The 9,143-nt window shown below is 38.7% G+C and overlaps 1 protein-coding gene and 1 long non-coding RNA gene across 2 annotated transcripts; one reads left to right on the top strand and one right to left on the bottom strand.

The window, feature by feature from the left end:
- Positions 1-414: 414 nt before the first annotated feature.
- Positions 415-5,978, bottom strand: LOC145719560 (uncharacterized). The gene is made up of 2 exons (XR_014142462.1): positions 5,659-5,978; positions 415-5,071 (listed from the first exon to the last, which is right to left on the bottom strand). It is a non-coding gene; the product is annotated as an uncharacterized LOC145719560 (long non-coding RNA).
- LOC145719559 (ATP-dependent DNA helicase Q1-like) lies at positions 4,880-6,818 on the top strand. The gene is made up of 3 exons (XM_081811044.1): positions 4,880-5,014; positions 5,311-5,440; positions 5,978-6,818. The coding sequence occupies exons 1-3, from the start codon at positions 4,905-4,907 to the stop codon at positions 6,119-6,121; spliced, it is 384 nt and encodes a 127-aa protein (XP_081667170.1). The 5' UTR covers positions 4,880-4,904; the 3' UTR covers positions 6,122-6,818.
- The last annotated feature ends 2,325 nt before the right edge of the window (positions 6,819-9,143 follow it).

Below are 9,143 nucleotides of genomic sequence, written 5' to 3'. Positions count from 1 at the left end.
ATGGTTTTTATTCTATCTCTTATAAATGAGTATCACATTGATTGATTTGCAAATATTGAACCATCCATGTATCCCGGGAATAAATATCACTTCATTCTCGTGAATGATCCTTTTAATGTGTTGTTGAATGTGGTTTGCTAATATTTTGTTGAGGAATTTTGCATCTATGTGCATAGGTGATATTGGCCTGTAGCTTTCTTTTTGTGTGTTGTCTTTGTCTGGTTTGGTATCAGGGTAATTATGGCCTCATGGAATGTATTTGGAAGCTTTCCTTCTTCTGTTTTTTGGTATAATTTCAGGAGATGTATGTTTGGTAGAATTCATCTGTGAACCCATCTGGTCTTGGACTTGGCTTTTCTTTTTGCTTCCATTTTGCATGTTTTTCCATCCCTTCACTTTTAATCTGTATGTGTCTTTAGGGCTGAAGTAAGTCTCTTATAGGCAGCATATAGATGAGTCTTTTTTTTTTTTTTTTTAAGGTTTTATATATTTATTTGACAGAGAGAGCAAGAGAGCGAGAGAGAGCAGAGGGAGAGGGAGAAGCAGGCTCCCCACTGAGCAGGGAGCCCGATGCGGGACTCCATCCCAGGACCCTGGGATCATGACTTGAGCCAAAGGCAGACGCTTAACTGAGCCACCCAGGCACCCTGAGTCTTGTTTTTGTATATCATTCCAGCACCCTGTGTTTTTTGAGTGGAACATTTAGACCATTTACATTTAAAGTAATTATTGATAGCTGTTTACTTATTGCCATTTTGTTTTCTGGTTGTTTTTGTAGTTTTCTTTTCTTGCTTTCTTTGTGATTGATGACTTTCTGTGGTGTTATGTTTGGCTTTCTATTACTTTTTTTCCCACTTTTTTTTTTAAGTTTGCCTTTTTATTGTTTTATTTTTAAAATTTTTAAAAAAGTAATCTTTATGCCCAGTGTGGGGCTCAAACTCACAATCCCGAGATCAAGAGTTGCATCCTCCACTGATAAGCCAACCAAGAGCCCCTATTTTTTTAATTTATTTCTTTTATTTGAGTTAACGCAATGTTACATTCGTTTCAGATGTACAACATAGTGATTCAGCAACTCTGTAAGTTATGCTGTGCCCATCAGAAGTGTAGCTACCGTCTGTCACCACATAACACTATTGCAGTACCATTGACTATATTCTGTATACTGTATTTTTTCCCTTTATTTTATCTATTACAGGTGTTGGGTTTGTGGTTACCATGAGGTTCATATATAACATTCTAAGTATAAAGCAGTGTATATTAGATGATGGTCATTTAAGTTTGAACACATTCTAAAAGAACTTCTTTTTCACACCCCCTCTATGGTTTATGTATATGTTGCCATGTATTACATCTTTTTATTGATAATTTCCCTACATCTAATTATGGCCTTTTCTTTTCCACTTAAAGAAGTCCCTTTAGGATTTCTTATAAGGCCAGTTTAGTGGTGATGAACTCCTTTACCTTTTGTTTGTGAACTCTCTCTTCAATTCTGAATGATAATCTTGCTGGGTATTCTTGATTGTAGGTTTTTTTCCTTTCAGCACTGTGAATGTATCATGCCACACTCTTCTGGCCTGCAAAGTTTCTGCCAAAAAATCACCTGATAGCCTTATGTGGTTTTTCTTTTATATAACTTTTTGTTTCTCTCTTGCTTTTACACTTTTCTCTTTAATCTTTGACCATTTTAATTTTGTGTGTGGACCTTCTTGAGTTCATCTTGTTAAGGGGCTCTGTGTGCTTCCTGAATCTGGGTGTTTGTTTCCTTCCTTGGGGAAGTTTTCAGCTATTTCTTCAAATTTTCTGCCCCTTTCTCTTTTCTGTTTCTGGGACCTCTATAATATGAATGTTCACTTGATATTGTCTAACAGATCCCTTAACTTATCCTCATTTTTAAAAATTATTTATTTTTGCTGGGTGCTGTCCATTACCCCACCTTTCAGATCATTGATCTGTTCTTCTGCATCCATTAATCAGCTGTTGATTCCCTCTAATGTATTTTTCATTTCAGTTGTTGTATTTTTCAACTCTGGTTCTTTGTGGTTTCCAGTTTTTTGTTGAAGTTCTTAGAGTTTTTTCATCCTTCAGTCCAGCAAGCATTTTTAAGATTACTTTCAACTCTTCATCATGCATATTACCTCCATTTCATTAAGTTCTTATTTTGAAGTTTTGTTTTGTTTTTTGATTTGGAGCATATTCCCTTCTTTCCCCATTTTGCTTGACTTTGTGTTTGTTTCCATGAATGAGGCAGAACTGCTGCTAATCCCAAAGTTGAAGGAATGGTCTTGGTGTGTGGTTGTCCCCTGTGTATGTAGATAGTACATGCCCGGTGATTTTTGTTGACTGGCTGGAGCTGTGGCTGGCATGCGCTATAGGTTGCAGGGGACCCTGTAGTGGGGTCACCTTGGTGGGATGGCTGGAGTTTAAGTGGGTGTGGGCTGGGGTATTTCTGAGTCTCTTTGCAGAGGGTACCATGGCAGAACAGATGGGTGCAAGCCAGGGGTGGTCCTGGGGTTCTCCATGCATAGGGCACCCTGGCAGGATGGCTGAAACCAAAGTGGGTGTAAATTGGGGTATTCTGGCATGCACAGAAGATGCCCTGGTTGGGGCAGCTAGAACTGCAGTGGGTTGCTGGCTGAGGAGATCCCTGGGTGCTTCGTGCAGGGGACAACCTGGCAGTCAGCTGTAGTTGAAAGGGTTGGGGCATTCACAGGGCTCTTTGCACAGATGGTACCCTGGAAGGACAGCTGAAGTGAGTGCAAGCCAGGTTGTCCTGGCAGGGAAGCTGGGGGATGGCCTAGAAAGCTGTCTGAAGCCAAAGTGGTGCAGGCCTGGAGTGTTCGGAGGTGCTTTGTGGAGCTGTAGTGAGCACTGACCAGGGCTGTCCTCGTGTGCACCACCATAGGGCTGCCTTGGTGGGACAGCTGGGGCTGGTGTGCTTTGGGGGCTCAGAGCTCACTGAGGTGGTAGGCTGATAGGGCAGCTGGGCCTTGCTCCCATCTATGCTGTCAAGGGGGACATAAACTGTGGCATTCACTGGACCCTCCAACCCAGAGATAGTTAGCATGGTTCAAGGGCTATTTCCTTTATATTCTGGTGGATCTTTTAAGCCATAGCTTTTATTTTCTGTGGCCCAACATAGATGAATCTGTTCCTGGTACCTCATTACTATCCTCTGCACTGCAGTTGGCAGCAGCGAGGGTGGGGTCACCCTTTGTTACCACCTCTCAGTCTCTCTCGGTGGTTCTCTAGGTGGTCTGTGTTGTACAGCAGCTGTTCAGTGAGCTCTCAGTTGTTCTTCAGGAGGAATTGCCTATAAATAGGTGTAGATTTGGTGTGCCCATGAGGGGAGTTCAGGATCTTCCTGTGTCACCATTTTAGACTGGAACACTCCCTAGTTCACTGTTTTTAAATTTTTATAGGCTAATATATATAGCTAGGACTACATGGGGGCAATATTAGACCCCAAAATGGATTAAGCAAGCTGTGAATAGCATTTTCTAGGTTCAAAAGCAACAATTCAAAAGTTTGGGTTTTTTTAAATATTTTTATTTATTGGACAGAGACAGACACAGTGAGAGAGGGAACACAAGCAGGGGGAGTGGGAGAGGGAGAAGCAGGCTTCCTGCTGAGCAGGGAGCCCGATGTGGGGCTTGACCCCAGGACTCTGGGACCATGACCTGAGCCAAAGGCAGATGCTTAACGACTGAGCCCCACCCAGGTGCCCCATTTTTTTGTTTTTTTTTTTTTAAAGATTTTATTCATTCATTTGACAGAGACAGCGAGAGAGGGAACAAAGCAGGGGGAGTGGGAGAGGGAGAAGCAGGTTTCCCACTGAGCAGGGAGCCCAATGCAGGGCTCGATCCCAGGACCCTGGGACCATGACCTGAGCTGAAGGCAGATGCTTAACAACTGATCCACCCAGCTGCCCTGCAACAATTCAAAAGTTTTAAAGCTAAGGTAAATAAAGGGAAAAGTGCTGTGTGGATGTATGTATCTTACATTGCTAGATTATAGGCATGTTAAATTTTTAAGAAGTGAAGGAAAGTTTAAATTCTTCTGAATAGTAATGCTATTAAAAGGCTAGTCACCGATTGGGAAGAGAAATTTAATGCAAAGGAGAGATTATGGTCAATCATTTCTGATCTAGATAATGGCTAACCACTCAGACACTAATTTAGCAGTGTTTTGGTGCTGTATTTTCACTTTTTTTATCCTGTGTGTTGTGTCTGAAGAGTTGGACTAACTGGTTCTCTCAGTTTTGATGTCTTGGTGGGTGAAGGTCACTATAATTTTAACTTTGCAGCTAGAGAAACTTGTATATGAGTTTATTATACTGCATTATAGTGACCACATTAACAAAAGTCTGCTATATATGTAAGTCGGGTGCTAAAATCAGTAATTAGGAGTATCTGAGCAGGACATTCTTGTCTCTAAATCAGAGTGCGGAGGAAGCCATAGTTTTCAGAATGTTGCTTAATGAGCACAAATCAGGTAAATATGAAAAACAGACGGATTCTCTTATAACTCTCTGTCATGTATGGCATACACTGTAGTTCCTAGAGCATACCCCAAGGCCTTCTGGTAACCAGCTTATTGTTTTTACGTTACTGTAAATTCAATAATGTCTTACAGAGACTCTAACTTAGTTTAGTGGTAGACTTAGGGAATAGCCTAGTTCTAATGCGGAACAAAACAGTTTAGGGTGGCTGATGTGGATGACTCATTTTAAACCACTTCAACTAGCCTGTGCTTGCTGTAATTTCTAAATCCCAGTTGCCTGTCTCATTACAGCATGTGAAAGAAAGAATGTCACAGCACACTGCAGAGATCTAATCAAGATCCTGAAGCAGGCAGAGGACCTGAATGAAAAGCTCACGCCACTGAAACTGATTGATTCTTGGATGGGAAAGGGTGCAGCAAAATTGAGAGTGGCAGGTGTTGCTCCGCCCAAACTTGCTCGTGAAGACCTGGAGAAAATTATTGTACATCTTCTTCTACAGCAGTATCTTAAGTATATACAAATCCATTTCTTGTCCTTTGGTGTTGTCTTTATGATTGTTTCTCATAACTGCAACAGAACAAGTAGTTTTCCAGTTGTTTCATATAAAACTCTTAAATGCCATATAAAATTTACCTAGTAAACTCCAACTTTAACTGATCACTGTTGTCAAAAAAAGTGCAATTTATAGAAAGTATTTGTTTTGTGCAAGTTTCAGTCCCTAACAGTGTATTAAAATTATTAAAATTTATGGATTTTTTTTATAATTTCCACAAGCCTTTCTGAGTGTCAGCTTTTACCTCCCACAGAGAAGACCACAGTTTCACAGCATTTGCTACCATCTCATATTTGAAAATAGGACCTAAAGCCAATCTTCTGAACAGTGAGACACATGTCATTGCTATGCAAGTAAAGAAGCCCATGCAGAGCTGTTTCAGGGTAACTAGCTATTCCTTTCTATATACTGAAAAAAGCACATGAGAGCTTATGGGATGCTCTAACTAGTACTGTCCTGGGCCCAGTGGAACATAAGAGATAAGCAGTTTTCTTCTTAGAATCTGAGCATGGAAGAGAGAAAACAAACCTTTACTTTCTATAGAGATGGTAACTAATAGTTTAAACTAGTCTACCTTTTAACATAGACTAGAGTTTCCAACCTTTTAGAATGTGAAAAGTCCGTTTTAGTGTTGTTTAATTTGCGACGCATCCTGCCCTCACAATGTTGGTTGTGGATCAACACTGGTTGAGAAGTCGGCCTGAGCAGCAGAGGTCGAGAACCAATGACTCTCACACACTCAGGACTCTCACATACTCAGTACTCTCAAGCCTGCAAAAATATGCTATGTACCACTGTGTCTCTGACAACATATCCCTTCAGGGTAGGGCTCATATGAAGGACCAGTGGGATTATTAATCTGAAAAGAAAATGGAACAGCTGAGTTGTAACCAGAGTGTTTGCTTTGTTTTTATTTGCAGATTGAATCATCTCAAACTTGTCATTCTGAAGGAGCTGATAAAAAAAGGGAAGAAAAAAATTCAGGTAACTTCCAGAAGTCTGCAGACATGCTTCAGCAATCTAAGAATACAGGGACTAAGAAAAGAAAAATTGATGATGCATGAGTGTTTCTAAATTATCCAAGAAAACAGTTTATACATGTATACACCATTATTTTGTAGTTAAAAGTTAAAGACAATTTTATTAATATTTTATACATATGGAACTTACCTCTGAAGTATTGAAGACTTGAAAATTTGAGATCATGACTTATATAAATTTACAGTATGAAAGAGAAAAATAATTTTAATGTAAAATATTTAAGAATGACTTCACATATCTTAAATCCTTTATCCCTTCACATACCTTTTGATAGTAATGTTATATGGAGTATTTTAAATAGGCTTATCACAGAAAGGGAGTGATTTCAGCTCGTAACAGCTGTAGAATCCAAATGTAAAAGGAATAAGGTATCAATACTAATGATATTAGCAAGGAAGCTATTGCTATATCTCTAAGTAAAACAAAACAATAAGCCTCTTGAAACCATAACCCTCTCATATTTCATAATCATAGAATGAGTCTGGCATACCAGACCAAGTTGTTGGCCAATACTTGATAACAGCCTAGCTAAATCTGCTCCAAGGCTAAATCAGGATTAACTTAAATCCTTACACTTACATAAGTGGTCATTTTTCTGTTGGAAAAAAGTAACTGTGTATTAGTTGATCTTTGCAATTTTATTTATATTTTAGTACTTTCTCACTGAAATCATTATCACTTCTGTATTCTTAATTTCATTAAATCAGTGCATTTACCTTATTGTGACTTTCATGTGTTGTTTGGAACTTCATTTTGATTAAAAAAGGCATTTTAAGAACTACATAATCTTCTAAATCAATATTTTGATCTAGCACATCTCCATATGATGAAAGATCCGTCTGATTTAAAATTAAGTTTTCAAATGCTTCTTCTAAATCAGTTTCACCAATTAAGACAGCTCCCATCATTCGCCCATTCTGCATGACAACTTTGACGTATTCTTGTCCTTTCGTACATCTCAGCATTAATTCATGATCTGAACCTAAGCCCCGTGTGTTTTATCTTCCCAGCATTACGACCTGTATACAGAGATGATGAAAGTATTCTTACTAGTAAGTACCAAAAAGGAAACATGATATGCAGTTACACTGTGTTAACCTAGAATGGCCAGCACAAAAATCTATTCACAAAATTTTACAGCTAGAAGTGTCAGTGGAGAGGTGGGTCACAAAGAAAACATTTGAATGACATTGCATTTATTGTACAGATGACAATACCCCACAATCTCTATGATCATTAAAAGTATCTAGTGAATTAAATATGTAGGATCTGGACTATATTAGCCTAGAGTCATGACTTAAAGATTTAATAAGGAACTGAGTTAGATCTTTCATGAGCAAATTAATCTCCTTAAACTTCATGTATGTGTGTTCCTCATCAGTAAATTATGAAGAAAAGACTTGGCTCAGAGTAATGTAAAGAGGAGTAAATAATATGCAAGGCAAAGCACCTGGTTCATTCTTGAGTATGATAGCTATTAGTTCCCCTCACAAAGCAAGAATGAATCTCAAATAAATGCAGAAATGCATCAACAGGGAACAAATCTGAAAGAGACTCCCCCCCCTTAACTATAAAATAGTATAGCAAGAAGGTAGGTAATGATTAGTAATTAAGACCAGCAATAATACCAGGTTTGATTTGCAAGAACTAAGAAACTGGTGATTTTTTCTAAAATGATGAAAACCATGTAAATTCTTATTCAATGAGAAAACCAGATAATTAGTTACAAGACTAACAAGCAGAAAAAGTCACTAATCTGCTTATCTAGAATCTTACCTATAGTTTAAAAATTTTGTTACATGAGCAAAAAGTTCAAAGCTAAAGTCCATGTCAATAGATTCTCCTAAACTAGCTGCAGCCAGTGCACTTCACTGCATATCATCCCATCTGTCTAGCCTGCGTCTGCAACCTCACCTGAAAGAAAAAAATGTTATGACATAAAAGTTTTCATTGTTCTACTTTAACAATACCTTACAAAATTCCTTAAAGGGGTTCACTGTTGACAGTCCTTGAGATTGGCTAGATCTAGCGAGCTAGAGGACTAGTTGGATTGTCTCTGGCATAGATAAGCAGTCACCAATCCACACCAACCAAACCAATTTTGGTATCTGATAATTTTATCCAAATTACAGCCTTTAAAATGAAAGGATGATACCAACTATGTTTATGTTTCAATAAGCTCTCCATTAAAAATAATTAAAATATTTCAGGCTACACTAAGAAAGAATACTACTTATTAACCAGTCTCTTCTTTCAGAGTAAGTTCATTATCAGCATAAGCAGAGATGACAAATTATCATTGAAAAATTCATTCCTTTTCCTAATCCTTAGTTTCTTGTGCTAGATAGTTAATGCCTCCCATGCAGTTAAACCTCAATGGTCAGGCAGATCGATATAATAGGTGATGTCCAGCCTCAGGAAATCTTAACTGATTTCAGCAACCAATGCTGGGAATTCATTTTTGTTTGAGAGAGAAAGGGAGAGCGAGCTCAAGCAGGGGTAGAGGCAGGCAGAGGGAGAAGCAGGCTCCCCGCTGACCAGGGAGCCCGATGTGGAGCTCGATCCCAGGACCCGGGGATCATGACCTGAGCCGAAGGCAGACGTTTAACCGACTGAGCCACCCAGGCGCCCCTGGAAATTCGTTTTATATTTTCCTTACAACATTGCTAATTTCTCCTCTACTGTATTTATTTTTATTGTATTTCTACAAAGTTTTGGGAATCCCTGATAGAACACTTGCCTTGGGAGCCAAGAGATTTAAATACCGACTCTTGTACATATTTAACTTTTTATTTTTATTTAATTAACTGAAACTTGATTTCTTTACCTGAAACATAAATGTACACCATCTATTCCATGGCTACTGAGAGAATTAAATAAGCTAACCTACACCCCTGTGTATAACTAATGTCCTTTTGTGTGCAAAAATACCACCACAATCATGGATGTGATTTTCAAGCATTTCTGGTAGAAGTGATAATGTATATATTTTTTGAGAGACAGAGAGAGAGAAAGAAAGAGTGCGAGCAGGGAGGGGCAGAGGGA

This window comes from Leptonychotes weddellii, unplaced genomic scaffold (assembly GCF_054177405.1).
Source record: "Leptonychotes weddellii isolate Sample4059 unplaced genomic scaffold, ASM5417740v2 HiC_scaffold_5220, whole genome shotgun sequence".
NCBI lineage: Eukaryota > Metazoa > Chordata > Mammalia > Carnivora > Phocidae > Leptonychotes > Leptonychotes weddellii.
This window is presented reverse-complemented; position numbering and strand designations above follow the sequence as displayed.